This window comes from Canis lupus, chromosome 26 (assembly GCF_048164855.1).
Source record: "Canis lupus baileyi chromosome 26, mCanLup2.hap1, whole genome shotgun sequence".
In the NCBI taxonomy this organism is placed as follows: domain Eukaryota; kingdom Metazoa; phylum Chordata; class Mammalia; order Carnivora; family Canidae; genus Canis; species Canis lupus.
This window is the reverse complement of record NC_132863.1, coordinates 31,473,204-31,492,060: the sequence shown is the minus strand read 5'-3', so window position 1 is coordinate 31,492,060 and position 18,857 is coordinate 31,473,204. Positions and strand designations below refer to the sequence as shown.

Sequence of the window (18,857 nt, the reverse complement as noted above, 5' to 3'; positions counted from 1 at the left end):
CGCCACACAGAAGTGAAATACCCAGCAAAGTAACATCCAGTCTGTTCTTCACACCCGTGGTGGTTCTCGTTTTAGGTGCAACATTTCCATCACTTGTGATGGGCTCTCTGTACATACTGGAAATGGACTTCGTTTCCTGGGAGCAACATGGAAAGGGTTTTGACGATCTTGAAAGCGCTTCCCCCAAGATAGTTTGCTCTAACAATAAGATTTGGATCTTTTCTGTGACCAAATACTAGCTCATTATCAGGTTATATTAGACTCAATAAAATAATAACAGATTCTCATGCCTGGCATTATCAAAGTAAAAGTGATGTTATTTCATTGTTTTGGCTCCCTTTCAGGGGTCTTTTCTGAGTCAAATATGTTCATTCTCTGTTTGACTTTGGGGATGTGGTAGGGGTAATTCCAAAGCCCTGGCCAGTGGATTTGGATTTCACACCAAATGGGTGAATATGGAGGCAGTAGATTGTTTTTAATCTGATTAACAACCACAGTAGATCTCCTTGTATTTTATCCCCTGCATCCATCACTTAGTTCAGTTTCTGTTTCTAAGACATGGGATAAAATTGGACTATCAGAAACAAGGCCCATTCAGAAGGTAACAAGGTGTCCAGAAGTGGAGGATGAAGAAAAGTTGCAAAACCAACTTGCCTGATTCCCTTTGCTATCCAAAAGAAGTAAACAAGTGAGCATTGCATCTGTACCTTGTGTCTCTTCATGGACACAGAATATTTACGTAAGCTTTTATTTTTGGTCAAACAGTACTCAGAGGCATATACTTTAGCTCAAGGATCTTCCTCTGATAGGAATTCTTAGAGGATTCAATTATTCTTAAATAGTGTTCTTGTTTTATTTTTCACTTAATAAGGGAAACAAAACGATTGTACAGTGTCTGGGATAGATTTTGTGAATTCTAACATGACTTCTAACATTTCTTATTACCCCTATCAGGGTATGAGAGGTACAATGCCATGCGAGCTGACCCAGCACTTTGCTTCCTGGAGAAAGTCGGGATGCCAGATGAGAAGTCCCTTTCTGCAGAACAAGGTGTTACGGATGGGACCTCAGACATTCCTGAAAGGTGAGCCATCTGTGATATGACATGTTATGCCATGAATCTGACCCCCTCCATGTATATCCAGCATTCTCACTGTCTCTTCCTCAAACCTAGCATCTTCCCTAAATCTTGCCATGCTGGAACTACTTTCTAAAATTACTGCATTGGTTATATCCTATTCTGCCTCAGGCCTTTTCTTTGACTTCTAAACCAAATACCAAATACCAGTTTTGTTCTTTTGAACCAAATACCAGTTTTGTTCTTCATGGGTTCCTCAAACTGCCCACCATCCTACTCTACTCGTCCCTTGTCTGGTTAGAGGATTCTTGAAGAATTCAGACCCTTCATACCTGGCAGAAAGCTAAGAGGCACTGCAAGAACAGGCTTCCTGACCTTGAAATGCCTCAGATGAAATTCTGGCATTATTTAAGAATGTGTTGTCCATGAGTAAGGTGAATTAGGAGCCACTGCTCGATGGCTGTGGCATTTAGGCCTTATTTATGGATTGTGTGCAAAAATATGGAGGTATCTCCTTTGGCTGAATTTTACTTACTGTTGGCACAACCCCCAAATCTGTAAATTTATTGGAAAGCTAAATAAACAACTAGAAACTGTGGTGCTCTAAAAATATATATATACATTATAATCATATATATTTACATATATAAATAAATATTAAATGTTATATTAATATTATGTATATCTTATATGATAATATATATATAAGGAATACATAATGTGTATCTCTTAGCTTGTATTTGGTAAGCTTTGAACTGATCTTCCCCCTAAAGTAGCAGATACTGCTCTCCATTGCCTAGGGCTGTGGTCAGGCCTAACCAGGAGCTCCTAACTACCAGGAGCTTCTGACTACTTGCTAAGGCCAAGAAAAGAGTGAGATACATTTTCCATCTGTCTTTAAGCCGTGATAAACACTTGAGCTACTATAAAGTTCTCTGCTCCAAAGAGAAATTTCCTCCGGGCAGATAATAAAGACTCACTTGGAGAAATGTTAGCAGAAGCCCAAGTGCATGGTGATGCTACTGGTAGATGTAGGGGAAAACACTACGTGGGTAAGGTACCTGAATATAGATGAAGTTTACATTTATGTGGGGCATCTGTTCTTCCTATAGTTAAGCAGTGAGAGATAGTTAAGGTAGGAGAGATTCTACTGCCTCCAGGACCTGAGCTGCAATGATAAGAATATTTGAGACAGGAGCACTTCAAAGTCAGTTTGAGGACAAATCATGAAAAAGATAGGCATCAGCAATAGTTAAGCCCACAGAAAGTGTTAGGCAGCTAAGCTTGAGGTAGGTGTCTGCAGGGAAAGGGTAAAATCCCCTCCCTTACTGGCAATAGCAGCTCTGCTTTCTCCTGAGGAAGGGACTGCCACCAAATGAAGCATTCTGCCTAAAGCTTCACTCCACTCTTGGGGGAAGGGGTTGGGAATGCTTCAGGACTGGCTGGGTTTGCAAAGGCCTCAGTCTCTGGAGTCTGTTCTTTTATCAAAGGCCCATGTTCAGGTAACTCTCAATGGGCAGTAATGACCTTGCCCATGACAGTATCACTGTCAGACAGCTGTCCTCTGAACTTATCTGAGTAGATCATGTGTCTCTTGCTGAAGTCTTGATTGAGTGGAGGTCCTTGCCTGTAGAAGTTATAACACTGGTAGAAACCAAGATTTTGGGGCCTGTGGGAAAAAGGATCCTAATTTTCCTTCTGGTTAGTGCTTGGGAGGGTGCTTCTTGCAAGCATTCTGGTTGCAAAATAGTTCCTAGGTGATGTGTGGTAACTTTTTATTTTGCTTTTATTTAGAGGCAATATGGATAAAGAAGACAACACCGAAGACAAGTTAGATGGCCTGCAGAAGCAAATGGTAAGTCACATGTGCTGTGTCGAGAAAAATCCCCCTCTTGGCAGTCAAGCTTGAGCTTGATTGCGATGCTGCAGTTGCATTGCATTTTCCCCAGCGTTTTATTATAAAATTGTCAACATACAGACTGCATTGCACTTTTATTCTAGTCAAAATTTTGATTTTGGTATAATTGCAGATTTTAGATGCAATTGTAAGATAAAACAGAGTGATCCCCTGTGCCTTTTATCCTATTTCCTCCCATGGGAACATTTTGCAAAATGATAGTACAGTATCACAACCAAGATACTAACATTGTTAGAGTCAAGATACAGGATGTTTCTGTGACCACAGAGATTCATCATGTTGCCCTTTATAGCCACATCCACTTTCCCCCTTCACCTCCTTTTTTTTTTTTTAAGATTTTTTATTTATTTATTTATAAGAATACACAGAGAGGGGAGAGAGAGAGAGAGACAGGCAGGCAGAGACACAGGCAGAGAGAGAAGCAGGCTCCATGCAGGGAGTCCAACATGGGACTCGATCCTAGGTCTCCAGGATCACGCCCTGGGCTGAGGCGGCACTAAACTGCTGAGCCACCCGGGCTGCCCTTCACCTCCTTTTTAATCGGAGGCAACCACTAACCTATTCTCCACTTTTATAATTTGTTATTTTGATTATCTCTTAAGATTATGTAGTAATAATTTAAGAATATATATTATTAAATGGAATCATAACAACAAGGGGCCCTTAGGGATTAGCATTTGTCACTCAGCATAATTCCCTATAGAGTGTTTCAGTCTGTTTTCTGTAACAGTAATGCCCTCCTTTTCATTGCCGCGTAGCAGTCCTTGGTGTGGATGTCCAAGTTTGACCGTTCCATCCATGTGCAGGATATGTGCATTGTCTCCAGTTTTCGACTATTACAAATACCTCTGTAAACACTTGTGTACAGATTTTGCGTGACCACACATTCCCATTTCTGTGAGATAAATGTCCCTGAGTACAACTGCTGGGTCATACAGTTGCTACATGTTTTACTTTTTTTGAAAAACTGCCAAGCTATTTCCACTGTGGCTATACCCCGTCATCATTCCCACCAGCTGCATAGGAGTGATCCACTTTCTCCTCATCTTTTGTTAGCTCCTGGTTATGATCTTAATCGAGCCATTCTGATATGTATTTAGTGATACCTAGTTGTGGTTTTATGTTACACTTTCCTAATAGCTAATGATGTTTAAACATCTTTTTATGGGTTTAATTGCCATCTGTAAGCCTCTCCAGTGAAGCGTTTCCTCATGTCTTTTACCCATTTTCTAATTGCATTGTTTCTTTGTTTTCCTGTTGCTATTTGAAAGTTCTTTAAATATTCCAGATACCAGACTTTTGTCAGATATGTGGTTGGCAAGTATATTCTTCCACCTATAGTTTATCTTTTTATCCTATTAACATTATCTTTCACAGAACAACTGTTTTTAATTTTGTAAAAGTTCAAGTACTAATTTTTCTTTTTATGGGTCATGCTTTTGGTTTTAAGTGTAAGAACTCTGCCTATCTGTGGATATCAACAGTTTTCTTCTGTGTTTTCTACTAAAAGTTTTTTAGTTTAACATGTAAGTCTGTGGTCCATTTTGTTAGTTTTCATGTAAATGGAGAGAATTAGATTAAGGTTCTTTTTTTAACCTGTTGCTGTCCAATTGCTCTAGAACCATTTGTTTTAAAAAGTTCTCTTTTCTACATTGAATTACTTTTGCACCCTTGTCAAAATATCAATTGAGCGTATTTGTGTAGATCTATTTATGGGTTCTTTACTCTGTTCCTTTTTTCTGTTTGTCTACTCCTCTGCCAGTAGCATGTAATATCAATTAATGTAGCTATATCACAAATCTTAAAGTTGGGTAGACTGATTCCTCCCACTTTTTCAAAAATGTTTTAGCTTTTGTTCCTCTGCCTTTCCATATAAATTTTAGAATACTTTTATCTATATCTACAAAAGTTCTTGCTGGGATCTTCTAGGAATTGCATTAAATCCATATATCATTTTGAGGAGAATTGACCTTTACTATATTGAACCTTACTACATATCTCTCTATTTATTTCGATTTTGATATCTGATTTCTTTCATCACTATTTTATAGTTTTTCAGCACACAGTTTTTTGTTTTTTTTTTTTAAGATTTTATTTATTTATTCATAAGACTGGCAGAAACACAAGCAGAGGGAGAAGCAGGCTCCCCATGGGGAGCCTGATGCAGAACTTGATCCCAGGACCCTGGGATCACAACCTGAGCCAAAGGCAGATGCTCAACCACTGAGCCACCCAGGTGTCCCCAGCACATAATTTCTGTACATGTTTGTAGATTCATATCTAAGTATTTCATTTTCTTTGGTGTGATTGTAAATGGGGTTCTATTTCTGCTTTATCTTATATCCTGCAAACTTGCTCAGTGCAATTTCAATTTAAGGTATTTTGAGATTTTCTATATCAACAACCCTGTCATCTGCAAAGATGGGTAGTGTTATATCTTCTTTTCTAATCTGTATGCCTTGTATTTCTCTTTCTTGCCATATTGCACTGTCTAAAACTTCCAGGACTGTGTTGAATGAATGCTGAGAGCAGACATTCTTGCCTTGTTCCTGATATTAGGAGGAAGACATTCAGTCTTTCATCATTAAATATAATGTTAGGTCTGAGTTTTTTGTAGGTGTTTATCGAAGATGCAACATTCCCCTGTATCCCTGTTTTCTGAGAATTTTTATCATGAATTGATGTTGAATTTTGTCAAATGCATTTTTTGCATCAATTGTTATGATCATGTGGTATTTCTTATTTAGCCTATTAATATGGTAGATTACATTGATTTTCAAATATTGAATCAGCTTTGCATCCCTGGATAAACTGGGATAAAATCCACTCAGTCATGATGTATAATTCTTATTGAATTCTATTTGTTAATATTGTGTTAAGGATTTTTATATCTATATTCATGAGGGATATTGGTCTATCTATAGTTGCCTTTCAGTACTGTCTTTGTCTGCTTTTGATATTAGGGTAATGTTAGCTATATAAATAAATTGGATATTCCATCCAACTATTTTCTGATAGAGATTGTCTAGAAGTGGTATTAATTTTTTTAATGTTTAGTAGAATTCTCCAGTGAAACCAGCCTGGAGATTCCTTTTTGAGATAGTTTTTAAATTATGAAACCAATTCTCGATTTTATATTGAGTAAATTGTGATAAGTTTGTGTTTTTCAAGGAATTTGGTCTATTTCATCTCAGTTGTCAGATTTGTGTGTTGAGTTGTTCCATTGTATCGTCTTATCCTCTTGATGATCACAGAATTGTAGTGCCGTTCCTGTTTCCTTCTGGTGCTGGTCATTTGTATCTTCTCTCTCTCTCTCTCTCTTTTTTAATCTGTCTTACTAGAGATTTGTCTACTTTATCTTCTTGAATAATCACCTCTTTGTTTCAATTCATCATCTTCTCTTTTAAATTTCATTGATTTAGGGGCGCTTGAATGGCTCAGTCAGTTGAGCATTTGCCTTCAGCTTGGGGTCCTCGAAGCAAGTCCCACGTTGGGCTTCCTGCTCGAGGAACCTGCTTTTCCCTCTTCCTCTACCTCTTCCCCCTGCTCATGCTATCTTGCTCTGTCTCGCAAATAAATAAAATCTTAAAAATTAATAAATTTCATGGATTTCTACACTTTATTATTCCCTCCCTTCTGCTTGCCCTGGTTTTATTTTCCTTTTCTTTTTCTAGATTTTTGGAGTGGAGCTTAAGTTACCATTTTGAGACTTTCCTGCTTGTTTAGTAGATACATTCAGTGCTGTAAATTTCCCTCTCATCAGTACTTTAGCTACATCCCACAAATTTTGCTATGTTGTATTATCATTTTCATTCAATTTAATGTATTCTTTAAAAATGTCTCTTAAGACTTCCTCTTTAATCCATGGATCATTAGACATGTATTATTTCGTTTCCAAGTATTTGGAGATTTTTCTATTATCTTTCTGTTTTGTCTTTCTAGTTTGATTCTGTTGTGTTCAGAGAACAAACTATTATTTCAGTTGTTTTAAATTTGTTATGGTTTGCTTTGTGGCCTAGGACGTGGTCTGTCTTGATGTATGCTCCATGGGCACTTGAAAAGCAGTGTGTATTGTGCTGTTGTTGGGTACAATTAGGTTGACATAATCGCATAAATGATCATGTTGGTTCATAATGTTGAGTTCTTCTGTATCCTTGCTTATTTTCTGTCTGGTTGTTTCATTAGTTGTTGAGAGAGGAGTATTAAAGTCTCCAATAGGGATCCCTGTGTGGCGCAGCGGTTTGGCGCCTGCCTTTGGCCCAGGGCGCGATCCTGGAGACCCGGGATCGAATCCCACGTCGGGCTCCCGGTGCATGGAGCCTGCTTCTCCCTCTGCCTGTGTCTCTGCCTCTCTCTCTCTCTCTCTCTCTCTCTGTGTGTGTGTGTGTGACTATCATAAAAAAAATAAAATAAAATAAAAAAATAAAGTCTCCAATAAAATTATCAATTGGTCTGTTTCTCCTTTCATTTGTATCAGTTTTTGCTTCACATATATATTTTGCAGCTCTGTTGTTTGGTGCATACACATTTAGGTATGTTCTTAGGTAGATTGACTCTGCTATCGTTATGTAATGTCCATCTTTACCTCTGATGGTTTGCTCTGTTCTGAAGCACACTTTATCTCACATTAATATAGCTACTTCTGATTTCCTTCTGTTAATGTTTGCATCTTAGAACTTTTTTTATTCTTTTACTCTCAGCCTTCTTTTATTGTTATACTTGAAGTAAGTTTTATAAAGACAGCATAAAGTTGGGTCACAGTTTTTAATGCATTATGCCAATCTCTGGTATTGAGTTGGTGCATTCAGCCCTTAATATTTAATGTAATTATTCAGACAGTAGGCTTAAGTCTGATATGTTATTATTTTCCCGATTTTTTTTTATTATCTGTTTTCTTTTTCCTGTATTTTCTCTGGGTTACTTGAACATTTTTATGATTCCTTTTTTCTTTATCTCTTATCTGTATTGTTTTTTAACAGCTTTTTTAGTGGTTCTTCTAGATATTTTATTATATATACATAAAGTATCACAGCACACTGGTATGATCATTCACCAGTTCAAGTGGAGTATAGAAACCTTACTACTAGTTTTATCTTTTTACCCTCACCTCATTTTTAATATAATGGTCTTAAATATTTCTTCCACATACATTTAGAACCATATCAGACGGGATGCCTGGGTGGCTTAGCAGTTGAGCACCTGCCTTTGGCCCAGGGCATGATCCTGGAGACCAGGATTGGGAACCACATCAGGCTCCCTGCATGGAGCCTGCTTCTCTCTGCCTATGTCTCTGCCTCTCTCTCTCTCTCTCTCTCTCATGAATAAATAAATAAAATCTTTAAAAAAAAAAAAACCATATCAGACAATGTTCAACTTTTGCTGCATGTATCAGTATAATTTAGAAAAGTAAAGAGGAGAAGGAGAGTCTCTGGTATTTACTTGTATTTTTGTTTACTGGATTCTTTCTTCTTTATGGTGTTCCAAGGTTTGTTTCTTCTTTATGTTTAGAGAAATTCCTTTAGCCGTTCTTTTAGAGTGGCTCCAATTGACATTTCTCTTAGCTTTTCTTTGTCTGAGAATGTCTTAATATCCCCTTCATTCCTGAAGGGTATATTCACTGGATACAGGATTCTGGGTTGACAGTTCTTTTCTTTCTGCTCTTGAAAGAATTGTGCCACTTTCTCCATGCTTTCTGATGAGAGATTTGCTGTCATTCAAGTTGTTTTTCCCCTGTAGGTAAGGAATCCTTTCTCTCTTGCTGCTTTCAAGATTTTTTTTCTGGGATCCCTGGGTGGCGCAGTGGTTTGGCGCCTGCCTTTGGCCCAGGGCGCGATCCTGGAGACCCGGGATCGAATCCCACGTGGGGCTCCCGGTGCATGGAGCCTGCTTCTCCCTCTGCCTGTGTCTCTGCCTCTCTCTCTCTCTGAGACTATCATAAATAAATAAAATTTAAAAAAAATTAAAAAAAAAAAAGATTTTTTTTCTTTGTCTTTATGTTTCAGAAACTTAACCATGGTTTTTTTGTGTGTGGATTTCTTTTACTTCATCCTGTTTGGAATTTTCTCAGATTCTTGAATCTGTAGATTTAAGTCTTTTGCCAAAGTTTGGAGAGTTTTCAGCTATTATTTCTTCAAACCCTTTCTTTCCCCCTTCCTCTGAGCCTGATGATAAGAACATTAGAACTTTTGTTACAGTCCCACAGGTCTCTGATACTCTATTTTTTTTTAATGTTTTTCTCTGTTGTTTACATTGGGTACTTTCTATTTTTCTGTCTTCAAGTTCTCTGATTTTTTCTTTTTCTCCTGCATTCTGCTGTTAAGACTGTCCATTGAGATTGAGTTGGTTTTTGTCTTTTTTTTTTTTTTAAGATTTTATTCATTTATTCATGAGAGACAAGGAGAGAGAGAGAGGCAGAGCCATAGGCAGAGGGAGAAGCAGGCTCCACACAGGGAGACGGATGCGGGACTTGATTCCAGAGTCCTGGGAGACCAAAGGCAGATGCTTAGCCACTGAGCCACCCAGGTGTCACTGTCTTGTTTTGTTTTTTAAGGTTGTTTTTGGTTATTATAGTTTTCAAATCTAAAATTTCTTTTTGGTTCTTCTTTGGATCTTTGTTTCTTTGCTGAGATTTTGTTTTTTCATTTGTGGCGAGCATGTTCAAAGTTGCTCATTGATGAGTGACTTTAAATCCTTATTTCAAATTCCAAGATTTCTGTCATTCAGTGGTAAGCATTTATTGTCTTTTCATTCAGTTTGATATCTTCCTGTTTCTTAGTATGATAAGTGGTGGGGGTTTTTTTGTTTTTTGTTTTTACTGAAATCTGGACATTTTGGTATTTTATTGTAAGACTCAGGATCTTAGTTAAAAGTTCTGTTTTTGCTGACTACCTCTGATGCCTCTCTTGCAGGGGAGTGGGTAGGGGCTGGGTATTACCTTGTTGCTACCAGGTAGGAGTAGAAGTTCACATTTCCATCAGCCCCCAATGATACTTGAGAGGAATGTTTCCATTATCGCTGAACAGGAGTGGAAATTCAGCTCCCCCATGGTGTTTGCTGACACCGTGGGTGGGGATGGGGGGAACTCATTACTTCTTCTTAGGGATGAAAGTCCCAGCTCTCTACTTGCCTTATTGATACTACCCAGCAGGGGCATGGGGTGCCCTGTTATAGCCTGGTGAAGGTAGAGGTCTAGATTCTCCACTTGGCCTTTGCTGGCATGGATTTGTTGAGCTAGTTTTTTGTGTTGTTGGCTGGAGTATAGTGGTTATTGTCATAACATTTTGTGTACTCCTAACCTGCTTTCTTCCTGGTCCTTTGCTAAAGAGAGCAGGCTTTTGTTGGGGTTGTTTGTTTGTTTTGTCTGCACCCTTTGGCATTTCTATAGCCAGCTTCTTTTTCTCCAAATCTAGGATATATGGGGTCAAAAAGAAAACCCGTGGAACTCACCACTGTGTCATTCCTTAGGTCCCAAAGTCCCTAGTTGGTTTGCCTTCTCTTCACCTTTCAGAGTCTTCTTTTGTCTGTTTCACATACAAAGTCCAGAGGTTTTAACTGTGCTTAGAGTAAGAAATAGGGAAATGTGCATCATCCCAGAAGCAGAAGTCTGCATTGCATGTTATGAATGAGTTTCTGGGGCTTTACATAAGCAGACTGAAACCTTACCAGGGCCCCAGCACCATTTGACCACACATGTTCTCTGGCTTTGAGTTATGGAGCAAATGAATCTGGTAGAATTCATGGATTCTAAATCCCAGAGGTTACTGTACAGTTTTCCCCAACTGAGTTCATCGCCAGGATCTCTCATCCTCTCGTCATCATCACCCAAAAGTTTATCAATTCTTTTCTTTTGGTTCTAATTGAGAGAATGTGTGGTATTTACTTTGGCTTCTATCAGCTCTGATTCCTCTAACCGTAACAATGACATCACTTCCCCTAAAGTAAGAAATAATTATTGTTCAAAGATATGTTTCCGTATCTCCCCATGGTTTGAGAAGCATTGGATTGAAGCAAGTCAGTGTGAAACTTCTGACCCTGACCTAAAGGAAGTTGGGTTCTGATGTCGACAGTTGAAATCCAGGTTCTGCCATTCAGGTCCCTAAGCTTATCCTGTTACTCCTTTTGTCTGAAATTTGGGATATGTTTTTCCTTAGACGGAACTCAAGTACCAGAGAAATGAGAGTAATACCTTATACTTAACAGAACTTTACTCTTTCCACAGCACCTTTTCCATTTGTTTCCATTGATCCTCACCTCGACTGAGTACAGTAAGCACTTCCAGTGTCATTGCTCTCATTGGAGGGCTGGAGACACAGGCTCGGGGACTTTAAAGGGCTTTATCAAATTCTCACAGCTACCAGAGGATAGAGTTCAGGCTAGATATTTTCTAGACATTCTGGTATTATGTTCTCTAATGAAGTATTATTTTCATAGTCAAGGAAGTAGAAAGTATTTCAGCTGCACATACATGTCACTTCTATGGAAAGGCAGCCACATACCAACTACAGGCCAGCCCGACTCTGAAAGCTGTTCACAGTCAGGTTTATACACTTAACTGATCCGTCTTTGATCTCAAGAGATCTGGGCACCGAAGGGGTTGTAGCAGAATCGTAAAATAACTCATTTTTTTACAGTAGGGTTAAATACCTCCGGAACTACATTTTATTCATTTCTGAAATTAATGCCTCTATTATTTATTTTGATTTTGAAATCCCAAAAACCTGGGCTATAGAATATAATCAAAAGCAGATGGAATGGGAATGGGGAGTGGCTTCTCCCAGATTTTGAGGTAGACAAATTATAAATAGATTAAGCTTGACTTCTAATCCATGTGCTAAAATAACAAATGTAGAGAAATAGCCAACATTTGAACCCAGTCTGCTTCCCTCCCATCCCATACCTCCTACCCCAACCCCAGAGATACTGGTTGGGTATTTGCTTCTTCCAGTTCTATTCTCAGGCAGATCAGCAGGCAGGGTTAAAGATGCCCAAAGAGCCTGTTTCATCTGTAACTAGGCAAATTCCCCTGAATTAAACAGACTTGGGCACAGACAGGGGAATGGTTAGTAGATTGGCACAATCCCAGTATTGCAGAGAGTACTAACACGTGTCTGAGTGGTCTCTGAATGTCCTATCCCCTCTGCAGCCTTGCCGTCAGAGGTCATTCCAGGTAGGTTTAGGTAATTCTGGGAGTCCGTGGGAAGAAGAAGAAAAACGTGCTGGGTTCCAAGGAAACTTCCTTACACTGTTCCAGAAATCTAGCTCCCAGTGAGTTTCCTAGATTCTGTTTAGTTTTCTTCTGGTGCAAAGAACAAAACTGTTCTTTCTCTCCTCTCTGATAGGATTTTAAATTCTTGAGGCCAGCTTGCTACCTTCATGTCTTTAAGTGTCTTTTCAGGTGAAGTACCCCTAGTTCCTCTGCCTTTCTCTATATTGCATCATCTCCATATCCTCACTGTTCTGCTGCTGCCTTTCAGAGCTCACAATAGTTGTCCTCCTAAGATGTGTGGGTCAGAGAATCAGAATGTCAGAGTTAGATGGGACACTTGAGATGATCTAGTCTACTCCTCCCCCCCCCCGTTCTAATACCAGTAGAACTTTGGTAAACAGTTACAGATTTTGCATTGCAGTTGGAGGCAATGAATATGCAGAGACTTTCTAAAACAGTCTAAAAGTTCACTTGTGTTGGAAATAGTCTGAAGCCTTGAATTGTAAACAAAATCTCTCTGTATCAAACCTGATATGATATAGAGAGAGTAAAAGCTCTTTTAACTGAAACAGTGGTACTAGTGGCCCACCTTTTACAAGTACCATCACATCTTCTAAATTATTTTATTTTATTTATTCATTCATGAGAGACACATAGAGAGAGGGAGGCAGAGATACAGGCAGAGAGAGAAGCAGGCTCCATGCAGGGAGCCTGATGTGGGACTTGATCCCGGGTCTCCAGGATCAGGCCCTGGGCTAAAGACGGCGCTAAACCGCTGAGCCACCTGGGCTGCCCCCCATCACATCTTCTAATCAGCAAGTCATCCTTGCTCTGCAGCCATGCCTGCTACAGGTGCTCTCTGAAACAGAAGGTCTGTAAATGGAGGGTGAAGTCAAAACCAGAGTGAACTTGGAAAAACTCTTGTGAAAAACTTAATACCTAAAATGGTCTAAATCTCATCATAAGAAAAATTCAGTTAAGAAGTGAACGGTTATTCTATTCTTACAAGTTCAGAGTTTGAGGGTTTTCTAAACTCAAATAGTAATAATATTTGAGTGTAAAGTACTTCTAAGCTAACAAAGCATATTTCCTCTTCAGTTAGGCATTATTCTTATCCTATTCTAGAGAGAAGGAAGCTGAAATAGTCTATTAGCTTCAAAAAAAGTCCTACTGGCTAGAGGACACAAGAGCAATGTCTCCCCTACTCAGTCTTTTTTTACGCCCTGTGATCTTTCCATAATAAAATCCTTGAGTTTTACATTAATGACAGTTGATGTGGGCAGCCTGGGTGGCTCAATGGTTTAGCGCCGCCTTCAGCCCAGGGCGTGATCCTGGAGACCTGGGATTGGGTCCCACATCAGGCTCCCTGCATGGAGCCTACATCTCCCTCTGCCTCTCTCTCTCTCTCTCTCTCTCTCTCTCTCTCTCTCTCTCTGTCTCTCTTGAATAAATAAATAAAATCTTAAAAAAAAAAAAAAAAAAGAACCACGGACCATCAGACTGCAAACCACATGCATGCTCCAGATGGAGAAATTGCTCCCGTGTGCTCCCATGTAACCAATCCGTTTCCTTTGTGGTGGTGTTGTTCTTGTTGTGTTTTCAGTTTCCTTTGTTTTGAGGTTCTTGTGGTCAGCACTTTCTGAGACCCTTCATGCTGAAATGACAAATTCACACCTCCTCTAAGATGCATATTTCTTTCCAATCAGTTCATAACCTGGAAGACCAAACAATGAAATAGTAAACATTAAGCTGCATACCTCAGATGCAGGGTTTTCCTTGTGCTTCCTGTGTCCCCAGCCTGCCACTACAGCTGCATGTAACACGCTCACTTTACGTTGATTATTAACTAAGGTTATGACATCTTTTTCACTTGGGCTATGAATGAGCCAGGTCTTCTCCATTCTGTCATTTCAAGAGAGAGGAAGTGCTTCCAAGAGAGAGCAGGCAGAGAAAGACACTTGCCGATACCAGGATCTCACCTTACTCAAGGGGCTGCCTGAGGCTATTCCTGTTACAAACTGCAGCAACAGAAACTGTTAGACTGTTAGAGGGACTGGAAGGGAAACCTTCATGTCCTGTGTCTGCCTCACACCCAGCTGAGAACTGCTGTGGGGATCTGGGGTGCCACCCATCAATGTAATAAGGAGCGGGGTGGCTCTGGCGCCTCAATGCTCCATTTGGTAAACTGTAGAACATTTCTCAGTCTGAAAGTGTCTATAATTATACATTTCAGCATTCGAAGGATCTTTGTAGATACTGTAAGGATACTCAAAAATGTCAGTGGCAGGAAAGGATGTAGGGCACGGTTGGTAGTTTTTTGCTTACTTTTTAAACTACCTAAATAGTGGGAGAAGATGAGGTGGCATAGTTAAGTGCCATTCTAAAATGGTACAATAGATCACACTGAGGATGCTAGCTCCTCGACTTAGATGGCAGGAAACCGTTTGGGCTGAGGGAAAGGGATTGAACCCGGTATTCCCCAATTCTAAATATGTTTCACTTTCCAAAACAAAACTTCGATCCAGACTCTTGTTTGGCCCTTTTTAGGATGTTTGAAGTGTTTGAAAGTATAAGAGCTGTCATCAGCCCCCTACTGTGTCTGAAACCCAGCTCTGCCACTTGATAGCTGAAAGACCTTGGATAAGTTACAGAACCTTTCTAGGGCTTGTTTTCTACATCTGTAAACTTAGGAGTATTATAGTTTCTACCTCGTGAGGTGATTCTGAGAGCTAAGTGAGATAAGCCACGTAAAAGATTTCACAGAGTTCTCTATTATCACTATTTTGTAAGAAAGAAAACGTGCCCCTGCTCCTCTCTGCCCTTTCACGGTTTTCTCTTTCAGCCCTTTCCACGGTATTAGGGGCCTAAGAGAATGGTTAGAATTTTGACTATTGCCAATCATAGGTGTCTCTCCATTCCTACTGAACCAAGATTCCTGGTCTCTGGGCTGTGTGCACTCTTCTAGGAGACATCATATGTTATTTGTAAAGGCCCAGATAGTGAATATCTTGGGCCTGGGGCCACACACAGCCTGTAGCATTGTTCTTTTCACTCTCCTGTTTCCCCGTTTTCTTCTTCCCTTTCCTCCTCTTTTTCTTCTCCCCTACAAAGGTGTGAAAAACTGTTCTTAGCTTGAGAGCCACATAAAAACAGCCTGCAGAACACAGATTATTGATCCTTAGTCTCATCTGACTCTCCCTAATATGGCCAAAGTCTTTTTTTTTTTTTTAATGGCCAAAGTCTTGAGTCCTGGGATTATTCTCTTCTGTCATTCAAAAGATGCTAATCAAAAGGACAGTAAGTTTTCATGTTAAAAATGGAGTCCAGTCAAAAATAGCACACTCTTCTCCCACCCCTAAACTCTCCCACGCACCTTATATATAAAGAGCTTTCAGAGTTCCCTTCCTGAGACCAAGAAAGGGTTTGTAAAGGAATCCACTAGAGCCAGTTTGACTAACGCTCCAACTTGGATAAGCTCTGTGCCTGTGAAATTACTCCAGATTCACTTGGAGCCTCAGTTGTGATTTTAATTTTAAATTCCTGGGGGTTTTGCACCATCAGGTCTCATGTCTGGAGCAGTCACGTTTTAGGACAAGAGCATCTGTTGCTGTGAAGCAAGCTAACCGTAATGAATATGAACATGATACTTTTTCACAGAAAAAAAAAAAAAAAACCCAAAACCTAAAATGCAGGCACAACCTTTGTGAAATGACAGTATTAAATTGCAAGAGATGATGGTAAGGCAAATATTTAAATTCACAGCTAAAATAGTGCTTGTAAAATATAATTGCCTGGGAGAGCATGCCAGCTCATCGTTCTTTCAGCTAATTCTCTGCAGACAGAATCATTCCATACAGTTTTAGTTAAAAATGCTTATTTTAAATAAACTGCTTTCTGGTTCTTTTAAAACTGCACAAGTAAGATTTTTATTGACTGGATGATTTAGGTCTTCAAGGTGTTCATGGTTCAGGAGAGAGCTCCTGCTGTATGGTGGCTGTCTGAGCTGACTTGTCCTGGGCTGCAGCTTTGCTGATGGCATGACTTCATTTGTCCCTAGGAGAGCTCCAGTGATGGAGGTGATGGCATTTTTGGCGAAAAGAAAGATGACAGCCGGGCAGGTGAGACTGTGTCCTTCTGAAGGCAAAGAAAAGTAAGGTCCCTCCTTGTAGTTATCCTGGAGCTTACATGTAATAGAAATGTGCTTTTTTAAGGAGGCTCTTTTAAAAAGCCAAGTTGACCTTCATCAAACTCTCCTGGAGTCACACACCAAGCTTTACTGTGGCTCTGGCAAGCTTCTGCCACCTGTTGTTGAAATTCAGAAGTGAGACCAGTGATACCTGAGGTCAGGATGGAGTCAGAGAGAGAAAAAAGGAGTTGTTTCATTGATTTATTATTTATGTAATTATTTGGGGGGATGAAACGTTAGGGAGGGTTGGTTTGATGTGGCTTGTTTTTTTGCTTGCTTTTTCTGAATTCAAATTTAATAAAGTCCTTGGCATTTGGAAGACCCAGCTACACAAAAGCCCATAGTTCTATCTGGAGAAGGCCATGGGGGGGTCTGCTTGTTCCCATGCCTTAGCACAAGGTCCTCAGATTGGTTCTGCCCCCAGGGACAGATGCATTTTTTTTGTGAGAGATGACAGAGCCATCTATAACCTAAAGATGTTTCTAAAGCAGAATTTCAGCCCTTCCAGCTATGCCTAGCTCCTGAACTGAATGACTGGGTCCTTGAGTCAGCTGTGTTTTTATTTAAAAAAAAAAAAAAAAAAAAAAAAAGCCACCTTTGTTTTGGTTCTGTTTGTAAATACTAATATCCTCACTGATGTTTGAAGCCCAGGATGGCTCCGACCCAGACAAATCACCCTGGCCAGTTTCATCTGCTCTCACGGCTCGTCTCAGGCGTCTGGTCACCGTGTACCAGCGCTGTAACCGCAAGGAACTCTGCCGACCAGAAATCCTAGGACCAGGTAACCAAGGATACTGGGTCCAAGAAGAGATGTTCAGGAGAACCTCAGAAATGGATCTCATCAACAAGGAAGCTCAAAAGAGGTAAAAGTCCGTGGCCATAGGGCATACAGAGCTGCGAGTGAGTAAAGGTTGACAAGAGAGTGCTGAAGATAGACCAAATGTACTTAATGTTCTCGTTGTGAAGTTAGGGGGTCTCCAGAATTAATTCAGTCCAGCCTCCAGTGATGGTGTTGTCATGCTGCCTGAGAAGTTGATGATGAGATCTAGGAAACCCTTTTGTTCACAATTCCCAGACTTCTGTGATTTTCCAACTTGAATCCTCTTCCTTAGGTTGGACCCCAATCCCTGGAAATGTTTAAAATTAGCATATGTCAGACCATGTTTTTTTTTTGTTTTTTGTTTTTTTTTTTTAAGATTTTATTTATTTATTCATGAGACAGAGAGAGGGGCAGAGACATAGGCAGAGGGAGAAGCAGGCTCCCTACAGAGAGCCGGATGTGGGACTCCATCCCAGGACTCTGGGATCACAACCTGAGCCAAAGGCAGACAACCAACCACTGAACCACAGGTGCCCCTAGACCATGTTTTTTAGTACCAAAGTGAATAGTGTGCATCGAAGCTGCCATATTACAGCAACTAGTTCTTATCAAGCCTTTGAGAGCACCAAGTACTATAAAATGCCAGCCCAAAAGGAGAGGATAAATTATCAGGAGTAACCTGCCCATCTGAGAGTTATCCTAAAAATGGCGACAGAAGGACCACACAAGCTAGGAACAATGCCACCAGAAAGAAACAAAGCTGTAGTTCTTTGAGACTTCTATCTATCCTTCTGATGCAACATCCAGTGAATTAAAAGAATGCCAAATAGAAAAAATAGCAAATCCACTTCTGTGTATACCTTCTGGCTTCATGAAATTTGGTAATTCAGAGAAAATATGTCTCCCATCTTTCACAGCTCCGAAGAAAAGAACCTAAACCCTTCTTCTCTGCTTCTCACTCCTTCACTGAGCCTCTCACCCTACTCCTGACCTGGACTCCCTCTGGGGATGTAGAGTACAGTGCCCCAGAACCCCTCACATAAGCATATATAGTATCTTAAAATCTTCATCTCCCACAAGTAGAAATAGACTTTTAAGTAATCTCTAAAATTAATGAATTAAGAGATAGGAAGTCTGCACATGTGACTTAGGTAAATACTGGAAGAACAAGTTGAGAGATTTGAAAGTGGAGGTAGGATGAAAGGCTGTTTTTGTTATAAGCCTCTCAGCCCAATTTAACTTAAATAAAAATAATAAAATAGTCACACCAGGCCTACCTGCTTTCTTGACTCCATGGACTCTCCTAGTAGGCACTCAGTAAGGAGTTGTTGGCTTTTTTTTTTTTTTAAAGGGACAAGAGCTCACTCTCCCTTTCTGATTAAATCCCAAGGTGGACTAGAAGAGAGCAAGCAGACTTCTACAGAGCAGTGTCCTCCTTCGGGGTTGTTTATGATCAAGAAAAGAAAACTTTTGACTGGACACAGTTCCGCATCATTTCCCGTTTAGACAAGAAATCGGATGAGAGCCTGGAGCACTACTTTTATAGTTTTGTGGCCATGTGCCGGAATGTCTGTCGTCTGCCCACATGGAAGGATGGCGGTGAGAAAGCTCTCTGTCCATATGTCTCTGATGAGACTGGGAAAGGGCATG

The 18,857-nt window shown here is 40.0% G+C and overlaps 1 protein-coding gene across 5 annotated transcripts in view; it reads left to right on the top strand.

Moving 5' to 3' along the window:
• The window catches only part of CHD6 (chromodomain helicase DNA binding protein 6), a 203,431-nt gene that overhangs the window by 164,109 nt on the left and 20,465 nt on the right, over positions 1-18,857 (top strand). For all 5 annotated transcript variants that reach the window (XM_072801046.1, XM_072801048.1, XM_072801047.1 and 2 more), the window contains 5 exons: positions 955-1,084; positions 2,873-2,933; positions 16,259-16,319; positions 17,034-17,250; positions 18,598-18,806. In XM_072801046.1, the coding sequence (XP_072657147.1) occupies positions 955-1,084; positions 2,873-2,933; positions 16,259-16,319; positions 17,034-17,250; positions 18,598-18,806 (678 nt within the window). The remainder of the gene's footprint in view (positions 1-954; positions 1,085-2,872; positions 2,934-16,258; positions 16,320-17,033; positions 17,251-18,597; positions 18,807-18,857) is intronic.